At 47.2% G+C, this 15,969-nt stretch overlaps 1 protein-coding gene across 1 annotated transcript in view; it reads right to left on the bottom strand.

Moving 5' to 3' along the window:
- LOC309684135 (sucrase-isomaltase, intestinal-like) overlaps nt 1-14,942 on the bottom strand; it is a gene marked incomplete at both ends in the record, with an annotated part of 58,600 nt that extends 43,658 nt beyond the window's left edge. Inside the window, 6 exons of the mRNA XM_082498171.1 lie at nt 1,259-1,371; nt 2,332-2,428; nt 3,105-3,273; nt 13,896-14,041; nt 14,132-14,234; nt 14,758-14,942. Coding sequence (XP_082354297.1) covers nt 1,259-1,371; nt 2,332-2,428; nt 3,105-3,273; nt 13,896-14,041; nt 14,132-14,234; nt 14,758-14,942 — 813 coding nt within the window. The remainder of the gene's footprint in view (nt 1-1,258; nt 1,372-2,331; nt 2,429-3,104; nt 3,274-13,895; nt 14,042-14,131; nt 14,235-14,757) is intronic.
- Between the last annotated feature and the right edge of the window lie 1,027 nt (nt 14,943-15,969).

Genomic DNA, 15,969 nt, shown 5'->3' with positions numbered 1-15,969 from the left:
AAACCCAGTTTTCTGGTTGGTCTGTGGCTCCAGGGTCAGAGGTTGCTGGTGGGGAGGATGCGCAGAGGGAGCTGGAAACCTCTAAGCCACAGAGCAGTCACTCCTGCTCCGGGATGCTGAGGGGCACCAGCAGCCTCCTACCTCTTTGGGAAGCACCACCTGAACCTCTGCTTGGAAAAGGAAGGTCTAGCAGAGCCCAGCCTCCCCAAAATGACACCACGAGTGAGGCTTCTTCTCCCTTCTCTCACCAAAACAGAACCCAGCAACACTTTCCTTCAGGGCTAAATACTCTTTTTCCCTCAGTCCAAAGCACAATATTTCTGTTCCTGTTTCAGGCACCTGAAAAGGTGGCAAGCATATGATACAGAGGCTTTAAAAAGCCAGGGGAAACAAGCTATTTGCTGAAAATCTGAGCTCAGGCCCCTTGGTGGGGTGGTGGAGGGGAAGGCAGAGCACATGCACATCTCACTGCGAGCTCCGGCTGCCCCGCTCCAGCATGCCCTACCGCAGGCTGCTCGGCACCTCCGGTTGCAGCTTCATCCTCAGGGTCCACACGCGCGAGTCTCCCTTCTCACAGTGACATGCCCCATCTCAGCTTTGCTCCACACTTTAGGCTTGGCGCTGGTTTCTTTATGCACAGAGCTTGGTTCTGAAGTGGCAATTTTCTGCGCAAGTGCTCGGTTAACACATCACTTGGCATTTGGTGGCCAGGAAGAATACGTTACCTGCCACTTTTTCCCAGGCAGCCCTCACTGGATAAGAATTGCATGCACACTCCCAAAATAGCTATTTGCATGTGTACCCTCAGTTCTTTGGAAAACACCGGGCAATTGGAAAGCAAGTAGTTATGCTCTGTGAGACAGCAGTAAATATGGTTTTTCCACATCTATGCTCTCCAGTGCAATTACATGGGTTTTCATTAATAAAAACAGGCTGACAGCTCCGAAATCAACAGACAATTCCACCAGCAAATAAAAGCTTGAAGCCTTTGAAGTTCATTCAAAATCTCTGAAAGTCCAGCGGACGTAAAGTTCCCAAACATTCCCATCTGTTCTCTGCCTACTTCGTTTTCTCTATCCACAGTGTCAAAACACAGTTCCAGTCATGTAGTGAAGACTGTAAAGCTATCACGGCCCAGAGAAGAGTAAGCTTGGACAAATGTCTTTCTAATCATTGCATCCCTGTGACACACGTTCTGCTCTTGATACTGTTCATTGTAAGATACTGCTCCATGTGCCATATGGACCTTTCTACTAACCTCTGTGTATTGCTGAACTACGTTCTCGGGAGTGGGTCCAAGGAAGACGTAGAAGTCGAGGATCCCTCCAATAGTGCGGAAAGTTAAGGATGGGTTTGGACTCAGAGAAACATCTGAAAAGAAAAAAACAGGTTCTCAGTACAAACCAGCTCTGCACTATGCATGGGAATGGTTCAAAGCTGTGCTGTGAGGTTTAGACTGGACATTAGGAAGCATTTCTTTACTGAGAGGGTGGTCAAACACTGGAACAGGCTTCCCAGAGAGGTGGTCGATGCCCCAGACCTGTCAGTGTTGAAGAGGCATTTGGACAATGCCCTTAATAACAGGCTTTAACTTTTGGTCGGCCCTGAAGTGGTCAGGCAGTTTGAGGCAACATGTTCAGGTCACTACCTGATGCCTTGTGGGTACAACTGGATGAGCAAACACGACCTGTACATAGGCTAGCAGTTGCCCAGTGTTTCTGTAATGTCCACTTTCAGATTGGCATTGTGCAGCAATAAATCACAGAAACCCACACAGAGTAGATTGCACAGATCCATTTTCTCAGTTTCATTTATATAAAAAGGAACCACAAGCTTGTGTTTAGGGCTCCTCTATGCTATTTTAATCTTCTTATTGGAAGTCATTGCCTGCCAGGGGAAACTGATTTTATAGACTGAGTGAAGATTCCCCTTTTCTGAAATTATACTACTGGATTAGTACAGTAGGGTGACCATGGCAACGCACAAAACTATGCTTCACAGACAGAATATAGGACTAACTTAAATTGATTTGATTCAGTTATTCCCATCCCAGAGGAAATTTCTTCCACCTTCTCCTTTTCCTGTATGCGCCTCTATTTAAAAAAGAATAAATTAATCGTGTATTTTCACTGAAAATACCTTACCTTGTTAAACAGTCATTCTAATGAAATCCCTTTGAAAACTTTATAGTAATTCCTGGAACCTCAGTTATGGAACAGTCACTCATATTTGTACCACATTGAAAAAGCAATAAATAAAACAGATTTTTGTATTTACTAATTTACCATCTTTCTATATGCAGTCCTATAGGGAATCCATATATCTTTTTACCTTGTGCATTGGAGTTCAGAAGGAGAACACCGTGGGCATTGGAGTCAGCTTCTACACACATGTAGAAAGGGTGAACTCCATAGAGGTTGGCAAATGGCTGAAACATAAACAGCACATTAAGAATGGCTTGACTTTGCTACTTTTCATATTTTTTGCCAGCTAGATACATATGCAATGACAAGGAAACAAATTCATTCATACTTAGAGACTTGTTTTGAAAGGCTGGGGATTTTTTCATCTAAACTAGTGTGAAGTCAAATTGATAAAATTGTTTTTTTTCTGTCTCATCACGATGGAACTTTTTAGTCTCTCTCAGTTAAACCTTCCATATTCTGCCAAACCCTCCAAAATGGCATGGGTAAGAACTGCTTTGCTAGTTAAAATAAACTCATCAACCACTGACCCCAGTTTAGCCAAACATCTAATGTTTCCTGCTGAAGGCCAGCTTGTTTGGATGAACAGAGATTGATCTAAGCATGAAATCAAATGATTTCCTGAAACAGGATCTTGGCAGAAAAAATACTTTTTTCTGAACTCTTACTGCACGATGAGAAAGCTTCTGATGAAAGGTTCCAAAGTCCCCTCAAAATGACTCATGATTTTGCCAGTTAATTAAAACTTATGACACCTGAAAAACCTGTGACATTCCATGTTTGCCATTGATTCACATTAGCAGTGTTACCATATAGGCAGAGGTTCTCCCTCAGCAAAGCTCTACCTTGCCACCTCCTTTTACAACAAGTTAGGGCAAAGTGTTGCATGAAGTGAATTACCGTTGGTGCCTGATCCCTGGAGAACATGCCATAGGTAACGAAGTCCATGTTGTGTTTGAAGGACAGGTGCTCCTGCTCACCAAACCCGTACACCGAAGTGGATGGCACAGCAGTTGTGATCTGAAGATACTGGTTGGAGAAAAACAGATCAACCAGGGGACTGTCCCACCTGTGACAAATAGAGGGAGACATGATTAGTTTAGTTATCTTTGGTATGCATAATTTTAAGTTCACATCTGGCTATTTATACTTTTTCTGTATTTTGGAGAATAACAATATTAAAAAAACATTAAATTCTATGCATGCCTCTAACATGCTTAACCTAACACATTAAATTAATCTTGCAATGGCTGCAGTCATCTCATCGACATATACAATAAAATGCACCAGTATAATTTTGAAAAGAACAACTGAAATAACAGAAGACACTATCTATAACCCTATTACCAAAATAAGTGGTTGCTTGTGCTATTTCTATGACAACCAACGGGGCAGGCTAAAAATTGTTATTACGCAGTGGGGTTCAGAATCTGTAATGAAAACAACAGACATTTAGTTGTTATCAGTTTTCACTCTTTAATGCTTTGCTAGATCAGGACCTGAATGCTCTTGTTACTCCCGACTTTATGCAGGCACCTAAAGCAGAGGTATAGCTTCCTCCAGACTCTGCTTGAATTAGATGTTTATATTGTGATGACTCTCTCCTGCTTCTCTCGTCAGCTTAATGCCTTTATTCCTATTGAATCATCTGTGGACATGGGCTCACATTTCAATTAGGTGTTACATTCTGTTTCCTATCCCTAATGCTATAATGAGCTGCAAGCTAGATGGGGGAGAACATAGTCAAGCTGTGGAGAAGTGTTTTGTTAATGGTGTTGTGTATGCCATGAGCATCACATTTAGAAAGCACCCTCTCGAGCCTTGTTTAACCATGAATTTGTTACAGCTAATTAAAATAAATGAGCCAAAGCCATAGAGTGTAGAAGTGGCATAACTCTCCTTTTAATGGTCTTTTGTTAATGATTTTGACAAAATTAAATGATTGATCAAATTGACCAGTAAATCAGAGAAGTGGAAGACAGGCTGTGTCGTTTGGGGACCAGCGCTACGCCTGCGAGGGGAACACTCTCTGATGAGACCTGGCTGCCACTCACATCACTGGCACTGCTCTTTGGGGACAAGTCCCTGCTGCTGGGACAACACCGCTGCTCCCACCATGCCGGCATCAGACAACTTTGCTCTCCCCACCAGGAATCACAGAATGATAGGGATTGGAAGGGACCTTCAGAGATCATCTAGTCCAACCCTCCTGCCAAAACAGGTTCAGCTACAGCAGGTTGCACAGGAATGCATCCAGGCAGGTTTTAAGTATCTCCAGAGAAGGAGACTCCACAACCTCTCTGGGCAGCCTGTGCCAGTGCTTTGCCACCCTCAAAGTAAAGAAGTTTTTCTTTGTGTTGAGATGGAATTTCCTGTGTCCCAGTTTGTGTCTGTTGCCCCTTGTCCTGTCACTGGGCACCACTGAAGAAAGTCTGGCCCCATCCTTTTGACATCTACCCTTTAAATATTGCTAAGCATTGAGGAGATCCCCTCTCTGTCTTCTCTTCTCCAGGCTAAACAGACCCAGGTCTCTCAGCCTTTCCTCATAAGAGAGGTGCTCCAGTCCCTTGATCACCTTTGTAGCCCTCCGCTGGACTCTCTCCAGCAGTTCCCTCTCTTTCTTGAACTGGGGAGCCCAGAACTGGACACAGTACTCCAGATGTGGCCTCACCAGGGCAGAGTAAAGGGGGAGGATGACCTCCCTCGACCTGCTGGCACATTTAATGCACCCCATTTTAATGTGGCCTTTTTGGCCACAAGGGCACGTTGCCGGCTCAATGGAAGTAAGGGCAACCATTCACAGGGATGCCCAGAGGCAGATCCAAGGCACCCTCCTACCTCTCCATGCAAAAGGCAGGAACACTCTGCCCCTAAAGTGTCCTAGACAAGTCCTAAGTCAAGCACATGTACTGAAGGGTCTATATATTTTTGAAAAAGTCTATTTGCCCTTTCTTACAAGCAGGAAAAGTAAGAAACTGTATTTAGGTCTTGATTTGGTTGTTTGCCAGCAGCAACCCTCCCTCCCTTCCAACATCTCCTCCACCTACATTCAGTACTGAATAAGGTTATTTTCTTATAAGAAGGTTAATCCACACAAAATATCCCTGAGATTCTGATGCAGCCCTTGGCAAACAGGGGCCTTTCTGCAAGAGGCTGCTGCAGCGTAGGAATGGGGATGGGCTCTGGAGCTATATTGCTATCCGAAGGAGTGCCGTCATGTAGCACTGCTCTGTGCCAAGGCAGGCAGGGTCACTGCTCTGAGCAGACCATGGGGTTATGCAAAAAGCAAAGGATGCCAGAGGGGAAATGCTTTGGAAGATCTTAAATACCTGTCCCAACTCATTGAGCACACTTCATGATATCTGTCCAGAGGACGTGAGGCTTTGTGCGTTGATGGTACCCACATTACAGCACTGACATTTCCCACCATGAGAGCAATTAGTGTTACCATGGCATTAAAAGCTCTCCTTCTGCTCAGCAAGTCCTGTCCTTGCCCAGGAAGGTCACTGGCATGGTGCAAACCACAACCCTAGGAACAACCCCCCTGCCCCAACAAACCTGTACATGTCACGGAGAAAGGGGTTTATGCCTCATGCATTCCCTCAGGCCACTGTCACACGCTCAGTGTCTGCATGGCATCGCCAAACACCACCCACCTCTGCACCCCTGCATGTCTCGGCTCCCGGGGCCATCAATCCCCACAGCGCAGCTCCCCGTGCCCTGCTGCCAGCCCCCGCGCTCCAGCGGCCTCAGCTTCTGCTAGATCTCCTCTCGCCAGAACTGCCACATGCTAAATATAGCATTAACTATGACATAAAAAAATCTGGTAATGACTTTCTCCTTTTTTTCCCAGGCACCATTATGTCTTCTCCATCTGAAGGAAAGCACGGACGGGTTTTCCCCTGGCACCTCCCTCCACCTCCTCTCCCAAGTGGCTGCCCTTGTGCTCTGCAGCACACGGTGGTAAGCTGTTGTGTTACTTTATGTGTTTGCTTGTGTTGTGTTGGCAAAGAGCAATCATTTAAATGAAAAAAAAAAAAAAAAATCTGTCATTTCTTAAACACTTCGAGACAATAAAAGAAAATATTATATTTCTCCCACCTCCCCTCCTGCTGGTTTAAAGCAGATAGAAGGAACAAAACAGGAGAGAGCATAAAATGACACCACATGTGCAGGAGTTTGCATGTTCTCCTCCAACAGTCTTACAAACCATAACAGCGCTGTGATGGACAACAGAAGGGATCTAAAAAACTAAAAAATCTAAAAATACAGCTGAGCAGTTTTTCACTGTCAAAAATTCAACCCCTGCCTGCAGTTAGACATGGCAAAGCCAGTGAAGACGAGAAGCCTTTTCTTTGCATGAGAGATAATAGCTGCACTCAGGTTCACTGCTGAAAGTCCTAACCCTTTAGTGCCTCTGTGGTGGGAACACTCCTGCCTGTGGAAATACAAACTGGGCTCCCCACGTCTGCCTGGCCCATCGCCTGCTAACAGTTGCCTGTCCTGAAAGTCTGACTTGATAAAAGCTAGTATTTTCTTCCAAACACCACGCACTACACTCAAGAGTAAACCTCTCTAATTTTTAACCTCACATCAGGAAATAAAAAACCCTGATGATTCAGGATTGAAAAAATCTGTGTGAAAATTAACATTTCAGGCCAGCAAGTGAACCAGTCTCGCATCCAGCGGTCAGCCCTCAGGCCACCAGGACGAAACGTAACTGCCGCGGACCAGGGAAGCGGTATTAAAGGAAGGTGGGTAGGCAGATAGATAAAACATCTTGTTCATGTTGAAGGTGTAGTTTATGACTAATGTTGCCACGATGTTCGAGGGGGATGACTAAAAGGCAAAATAAAATGGTTTTCAGAAGTGCAGTCGTCAGTCCCTTGTAATACGAACTGGACATGATGGTTTACCTGGTTAAATGACTTCGCTCTGTTGAAGTTTATTGGAGACCAATAACCGCAGTGTGTGCAACAGCTTGGAGCGCTGACTCGCCTGCCATGAGCAAGCAGCTGGTGACACTTGTAAAGGTGATCTTATAAAAACTCCGGAATGAGGAGACTTGGGACACATATGATACATCATTAAGATATGCATCATACATTATCTGGACACTCAAAAATCATTTTAGGTTGGGAGAGGGTTTTTTTTTTCTCCTTGTTGCAATGAATCCAAGAGAAATGAGCTCATTACTTTAAGGTGTGAACACCTGTCCCACTCAGTTGCTTGGAGAAAATGTCCTCTCTAACATCTGCTTTTCTTGGCCTCCAGACCATTTGGGAACATAGCCTTGTGAAAGGGCGCACAGCGTATATATTATCTGTGTGCAAATTCAGGTGGAAACTTCACATGCCTATCAGAAAAGTGGGTCTAAGCCTCGTGGCAGAGCTTTGGCCTAGCTTTTCAGAGGGCACAGGCTATCGCTGGATGCACAGGCTGCCTGTAAAGCAGTAAAGCACTCCTCAGGGACTGAGGAGTGTAGGCCCTATTTTCAGAAGAAACTCAAATATACTTGGCCTCTAAGTCACTCCACTTGAGCTGCTGGGGAACACCGGGATCCCAGGTCTCCATCATTTTTCATTGCTCTCAAATTGCTGAAAAATATTTCCAATGTCTCACAACAGCCGCACTCCTTATTAGCTGTAAGTCTTGGGGCAAGCCCAGGCACCACTGGCCTGCAGAAGGCACACCAACAAGGAATTTTATATGCTTATCTTACTTTTAAGTTGATTTCTCAAGTAGGAGGAGAAAGTCAGCACCAGCAACCAACAGATTTTCCACAAAAGTGACATTTTAAAAGAAAGAATTGCGGGGTATATTTACAGTTATTGACACAGTTCTGCTCTACTTCTACTGTATTCATCGTCATGGTATCAGGGCATCTCCTACAAGTGGCTGGATATATAATGCTTCATTTTTGTTCTGAAAAACACTTGGATAAGTGATATACCTGCAATACTTCTCGCCTACATAACATAAATCTCAATGATTAGAGGACTAAAATAATGGTTCTTACAAACTAGGAGCAAACCCAAGCTACCCATGATGCACACAATTTGTTCCTGTTGCTTTCAGCAAAATTGCAGTTTAAGACAATAACATTATAAATCACTCTAATAGCCTTGCCTATGTAAAACGTCTTCATGGTAAGTGGCGTCTGTGCTTACTACCACAATCAATAAAAAAGGCAGCTGAACTCTGCAGCAGCCTTTTTGGAAATTAGGGAAAATCTTGATTAGATTTCGGTTATTTGTGCCCTATCTTCCCAAGTGTGATAGAAAACGAGGTATTCCAAACTCTTAATAGAGAGAGAGGAGCACTTATCTGTCTCAGGAAAAACGTTCTGCCTTCTATTATTCGTATGACATCATGAAAGAAAAGTCAGTTGGAGAACGGATATTAAAGTGGAGAATCAAATCAATAGTCCATCCCTCTGCAGCCTGTCTCCAGCAATGGCCCAGGCCAGATATCGCAGAGGAAGGCATAAGATGTCACTCAGAGCCAGTCTTGCAATAATCTGCTTATGGAGGAAGTTTCTGGCTGTTTTCATAGAATTAGCTTGTGTTGTGAAACATGGAGACAAAAATAGTTGGGGTTTTTTCCCCCCCTACAGATGATTTTTTTATTATGTGTGAATGTGTATCCTGCTAAGCCTCCCATGTCAGTACTGCCCTGGGGCAACGAGTCCCACAGAGCAATCACACGCTACAAAACGAGGATGTCTCTGTTATTTATTGCTGCCTTAAAGCAAACAGTTCCCAGCCTTCTATTCTCTGTTCTTGAGGAAATCTACGCTTTCTTGAAGCCTTCATGCTCCCACTTGATACTGCCTCCTCCAGTGGTTGCTGCTGTTAGTGGCAGAAGGGAGAACAGTACTCAACCTGAGAGCGTGTGCCACTAAATAATGCAGAGGCTCTGTTTTGCTCCCTCGCCTGCCTTTTTACAGCCCAATATTTTCTCTCCTGTTTTTATTTCTGTAGGTCCCTGGCCAACGATGGGCCAGTTTCCCAGTAGAGCTGCAAGATCAGCTGGGATAGCACAAGCGAGGATTTATTAAACTAAAGCCAATTACAAATTTCTTGACAAAACCTTTTGCCACTGATCATGCTGATTTGCCAAAACAGGTATTTTCCCAGCACCACAGGAGGAGGGAGAGGTTCCCCACAGCCTCGATGAGGCTGGCAGTTTGGGAACTTCCCCTCTGGGGTGGGAGACCCAGGCCCCAGTCCCTGTCCCTGGTGGTTCAGATCTAAGGCTTGGAGCCTTGAAACAGCTGCAGGTTTGGGTTACATCCCTGGCAAAATGGAAAATACCTGACATCTGTATGGGAGCTCTGCCTACCCCAGCTCTCATCCGACCTCCTTGGCACTTCACCAGTGAATACATGGAGGTGGCATCTCTTTACCCCATGGGTGAAAGACCTTCCCCAGCCGCCGATGAAACAGCAGGAGCACAGGAGAGGGTGAAGAAGAGGGGCAGGAGCAGGAAGGACTGGACGGGACAGAGAAAAGGACAGCAGTGGAGGAGGAGCGAGGTAAGAGGGAGGAAGCCAAGAGGCATTACTGGGAGGAGAAAGGGAGGGAGCCCCAGAGCTCCTGGTCCCGGAGCCCCCAGCAGCGCCTGGATCATTTCCCTGCATGACCCTGTCTAATTTTCGCCCCATGGAGGCGGAGCAGCGGCTGTCTCCTGATTACCTTGGAGCAAGCTGAAAATGTAGCAGGACTCGGCCTTTTATTCTTGCTCCTGGCTCCGCGTGAGGTTTGCAATCAGCTGTTAATGGCTCTCCCCTCACATAATTCATTCCTCTCCCCTGTTATTGTGATTACACGGAGCCCTGAGTTTGTCCTGCCCACCCTGAGCGGGTGCTTTAGTAGCTCGGCTACGGCAAAGGCTCCCTGTGCACAGCGAGCAGGAGAAACTCCTGTAAAGCACATTCAGGAACATCTCAAAGTCTCCGCTGCCTCTCCCCTGCAACGTTTCCAAGACGGTATTAAATCATGGTTCATGACGAAGAGGCTTTGTGCGCACGAGTGGCAGAGCTGGGACGGGGCTTTATATCAAGCAGGCGGACAGGAGCCTGCCATCAGCTACCCCGTCACTGCAAAGTCTGCGGCGCAGAGCGCAGAGACACCGACGGCGGGGTGGACTGCACCACGGAGAGGAGGGGAGAGAAATACGAGAGTAGACTTTCAAAGAGCAACCCAAATCCATACTGTATCTCTGCTCGGGACAGGCGGCTCCCTCCCCGCGTGGACTGGGTCAGCTGTGCCACAGCACATTGGGCATCGTGAGGGATTTGGGGCTTTTTGGGGGGGGTGGGTGATCCAAGGGTGCAAAGCTGCTGGTGAAGGATAAGGAGCATCATGTAAAACAGATTTCTGAGCCGCTGGGATTGCTTTACAATGGGAAAGCCTTCCTCAGGGATATCAGAAAGGTCCAGCAGAGCACCTGGACCTGGTTTGGTGTAGATACTAGTTATTATCCACTGACACCTGGGGAGTGCAACCGCAGCACCTGTCGAGGTCTTATTTGCACACATCAACTGTTCTCAGCAATATTTGTGTGCTCATGAAGATTAATGATTGATTCAGCTGTTCATTGAGACAGCAAGGCCATGGCTGTTCACATCTTAAAATAGGAGACCAAAGGCCCCCCAGGTGTTGCGTGCTTGCCTGTTTCTCAGGGACACTTGCCCACACAGCCTGCCCTGACCTGGCACAGCCGCGGAGGCTGCCAGCTCTGCAGCTCAACACCCGGCCATGGGCACGCTGGGTGTCCTGGAGAGAAGCAGCTCCCACCTCTGGAGTGAGCCCAAAGGAAAAGATTTGGGGTTTAGCACCTTCTCTGTACACTGCGCCTGGGAAAGGGACGGGGGACAAGGCAATGACAAAGATGCTCTGCAGCAGTTCCTGCTGAGCCCTTGCTGCAGCTGTGGAGCAGGCTCAGGCCCACCTCCCGTGGGTCCAAACGTGCCTTTGGGCAGGTTGAACTAACATGAAAAGCTACTTATCATGCCAGATGCCACCAGCACTCCCCCGGACCCAGCCAGCCAGTGCAGTCACTGGTGGGGATGCTCCTGTAACGCTGCTTGCTGAGGGTTCATCCTCCCCTGTCGCGAAAATGCAGCTGCCCATAGCTTTTAGGTCAGGATGTATAACCTGCTTTCCTGTTTTGAAAGAACATTTCCATCTGCACTGCTCCTCTGGTGGCTAAGGAGGCTGCAAATCCCTCTAAGTCAGGCTGCGGAGGTACCCCTGAGCATCTGCATTCGCTCACTCGGACGGGCCAAGCAGGCAAGCAAAGGAAAGGGAAGCATTTTTGCTCCTCACATGGGGAATTTAACTCCAAATGTGATTCAGCTGTGAGAGGAACAGCTCCCTGCCAGGATGTGATCCTTCAGTCTATAAGTACCGGCTGTGCCATTTCACATGAAACTAGAATTCCTGGGAACATATAATTTCCCTTCCTACATGCAAAATCCCGTGTCTCTGCTGATAAGAATCCCTTAGCAGCAGCCCTGCCATTGTTTGCAGGATAAAGACCCCATTAAGTGTGTGTTGTATTCACCCAGAGTTTCCTCTTTTTGGGGTCGGTTGGGTTTCAGAACTCCTTTACCTGCCCGGGGGCAGCGTACTCTTTTCCAGCGACGATGCTCCACAGTAGAGCATCGCAGCCGAGCGCTGCGCCGATGCCGCTAACCACGACTGCCCTCTACCTCCCCGGGCTCTGCAGCACATTGCTGCTCAACCCCACGCCTGCACCACTGCTGAGCGCAGATTTTGGGGGACAAGGGGTGCTCCGCTGCCGAGGGTATGGAGGAGGCTTCTCCAGCCCATGGCAGGCCGGTGAATGTGCCCTCCTGGAAACCTGCTCAGCGGGGACCAACGTGTGCTCCTCTGCCTCTCGCTGTGGTCGCCTTTGGCAGCTCAGCTGATCAAACCCTGCCTCTGCTTCACGGCGTGCCCCTTCCCTTCCCTGGGACATCCCAAATTTGAGCATGCCCTGACTAACCCAGCCTAAACCCTCGAGGTTTGGGTGAAGATGGGAAGGACTGAATGGGGACGGGCCATGAGCTAGCCGCTCGCCGGGTCTCATTATGCATTCGCCTCTTACATCACCGTTCCAATTAATGAGTCTTTACAAAAATCTCTTATTACAAAGAGAAGAAAATTGGGCCTTTAACGTAAGCCCACTGTTTTCAAAAAGCTGTTAAGTCTAACGAGGAATTAAATTATTTTTGTTATCGGAGTAATGCATAATATATTCATTTACAATAGCCTGCAAAAAGAAAACTTCACAGAATTGGCTGTGACGTGTACGAAAAGAGATGCCACAAGATTGTAATTTAAAAGGATGGGCAACTAATTAAAAACCGAGTGCAGTGGTTCCCTCTGAAGACTCGAACCATTCTAGAGGCTGTATTGTCTTACTTGCATCACACATGCCAAGCCATCCTTACACCATTTGCAAGATAATGCTTATATTTTGAGTCTGTTTAACAAAGAGTTTCTTGGAAAGGGGAAATTTGTTAATTTCTTGATTTGGGGGTAGATTTTCTAATGCATGCAATGAACCACTTGGATCCCAATGACCTTCTGGGAATGTGCTTGCATTAGCGGTGGGGTGCAAGACGGGCAGAGCTGGTGCTGAGGACCCAGCGGCCGCACACGCGTCGGGGGCTTGCTCTGAAGCAGCCCATTAGCAGCCGGATCGCATTGAGTGTGAAAGCACACCTCTCGGTAAGGTCATGCGGAAGGGACCTAATCCGTGCTCCTCAGGACCACTGCAAGGTCAGCCAACGCACAAGAGGTGGGTACAATCAGGAGATTTACATCAAACACTCTGTTGATCTGAATTAAAATGCCAATATAGATGCAACTGTAGCCTGATGCGAACAGTACCCATATTTCTGTATTCTGTGCATCTGCTTCGCTTGCCTGAGTCAAGCAGCGAAAACCTGGAGCGGTCTGTAACACTGTCATTTGTCACTGCAGACAGCCAGAGACAGCTGCTAAGGCCACGCTGTAGCATCCCTGAATGCAACTGGCAGGAGCACACCTTGATTGGGACTCTCTCGTTAAGTAGCATTACACACTAGAGATGTGTCGGTGGAAGGCAAGAAAACAGGAAATTATGACACCTGATGACATTTGCTGGTGAGGGGAGCTTTTGCTGAAGTTAAACTTACAATACCAGATTGAGAATACACCTGGTATTTTTGCAGTGAGGAACTAGACCCACAAATGCCTTCCGCTGATTTCAGTGGAAGTTAGAGACTGATGGACTCTGTGGCTTTGAGCTTTAGTTTCCCAGGCCTACCTCTTGGAGAGTGTCAGGCGAGTTGGTGCTCAACTCTCTAAAACACTCCAAATTTCAGAAATCTTAGTTCAGTGCTTTCAAGAGTTGAGTCTGCTAGTGTCCCAAGACAGGAAATCGTAGCCTCAGAAGTTATTTGTCTTGCTGAATAACCTTTCATACACACACATAGATAATTGTCTGTTATACAGGCGCATCCTATCAATAATGAGTGTTTTCCAGGGATAAGGCATAAATCTGTATTTATGCCACATCCAGTTTATGCTTGAGCCTGTGTCACACAGACACAAGCAATAGGGTGTAAGGAGACAGTGCTCGCCCCATCACGCTTAATTTCTGTGAAAAGCGACACAAATGACATCTGGTACTCACAGCACAGTGCCAGTGCTTTTCCTCTTGATCTTGAAGTGTGAGGAGTCATCTGAAAACTCAACGTCATAGTTGGCCTCCTCAGCGGTAACCCCGGGGGAGTCGATCTTGAGTGGGACTTCAAACCGCTTTCTGTTGGGGTCGTAGAGCTAAAGCAAGGCAAGGAGGCGGCAGGTTAGCCCATTCGTTAGCGTCTGTTGCTTTGGTTAAATGATTTAGCCCCCCCAACAAATACTCACCCTGAACCGGAGTCTGTCCTTCGTCTGGAACTCCACTTCCAAGACAACTGGGGAAATGTCATTTCCAAAGAGGGACAAGGCCTGGCGCTTGTTCAGTGTTACCCTGTGGCAGAAACAGGCCTTGGTGCCCACCACAACCGATCACTGCCTGTGACCACCCTGGTGCGGCCGAGGGGAGCAACTCTGCTATTCTACCTCAGCTCTTCAACAATAAATCATCGACTTATCAAAAGAGAGAATCTCTGAGGTTAGCTTAGGCTCTCCTTGCCGTTAATGGATAAAAAAAGTGCTGGTGAAGCGAGGAGACCTCGTGGTCTCCTGGGACACAGCTCCCAGGGTGGGACAGAGGGACCACCCCGTGCCTGCACATGGTTTCCTCACCAGCAGCATGGTGTGACCACCGGACCCAGCTCTGCGTGGCTTATACGCAGGAAAAGATGTCCATTATCCTCCTCACTACCGCAAGGAGGATAATGGACAAGTTATGTATGTGGTAGCTGCTTCGCTACCACGTGCTCAGCTCACAAGCGGCTTGGGAAGGTCTCTGTTGAGCTGCCCCCAGGGCTAGCAGTGGTGGTCACTGTGCAGTGCCGGACCGCAGCACCGAAGGAGCTGTGTACACTTACTTCCAGCCTGTGGCTGTCTTCTCGGTGTTCCCACCCAGGGAGTAGCCGTAGGGGGTGTCCTCGGGGAAAAAGCACCAGGGAGCGTTGGGCACGTCGGTGGGGCACCAGCTGCAGCCCCGCGCCTCGCAGACCTCCTGGCTGGCGCCCGGCTGGGGGTGGCAGTCGATGCGCTTCTGCACCGCCATGGCGCCGGCGCACTGCTCATCCTGACCTGTGCCCAGGCACCCGCCCAGGGCTGGACATGGGCAAAAAGCAGTCAGAGCAGCAAAGAACCACGTTAACCCCCCCCCCCAATGCCATGTTCTGTAGTTATCCTTTTTTTGTTGTTGCGTTTTCTTCCCCATTGTGGGGCTAATACACATGATTCTTTTGACTGAGATGACAGCAGAGCAACGTCCCGTCCCTGCTCACGACTGAGACAAGAACAACCGGTTTCTTTTACAAGCTGAGGCAGTGCGTCTGGATCGTTCGGTGCTCAGAGCTGCTGGTGCTCAGCTGAAGCATGACTTGCTTCAAATACGCACGGAAAGTTAAATAGCAGGCTAACGAACCTGCTGGTGAGGCGCGAGAGCAACACGTCAGGCTACCTGAACGGGACGTCAGCTTCGGGAAGGACTAAAACTGTTATCGATATTAAAACGCTACGTTCTCAGCATAGTTATTCTCTCTGATGTTATACACAGAGGTTAGATATACATATAGATACAAATATGTGAAATCAGCATGCACCTGTACAATATATATAAATACAAAAATACTATTTTATATATGTTTGGATTGCTTTTCATTTCTATACTGTATGACTACTACATATAAGTAGTATTAGTAGTTTGCGTTAATACAGGTTATGACGTTATGAGTAAAGGGAAGATGCCAGCAGTAAAAGAAAAGGCACAAATGAGTCATTCGCAGAATCATCCTGACAAAAACCTTAGTGAGGTGCTGAATCTTTTCCTTTTTGCAGCTGCAGGTCGAGCCCTGTGGTTCCCCTGTGTGGAGAGAGCCTCCTGAGAGCAGGGGGACCCCGAGACCAGCTCCCTGCCACGCTGAGAAAACACTCTGTTATCAAATATCCTTAAAGAGAGCAGGCGTACCACAGGCAGCATACTTATTTTGAAGTTAGCTGATGTCATTTTAGTCATTACAGCAATATTCAAAGATTAAATCTACTTGAACGATAATTGCTCTTTTCCATAAAATGACTAATACCTC

This window comes from Vanellus vanellus (genome assembly GCF_965231255.1).
Source record: "Vanellus vanellus genome assembly, chromosome: 1".
NCBI lineage: Eukaryota > Metazoa > Chordata > Aves > Charadriiformes > Charadriidae > Vanellus > Vanellus vanellus.
Note: the sequence above shows the minus strand (reverse complement) of the source record. Positions and strands in the feature narration are given on the sequence as shown.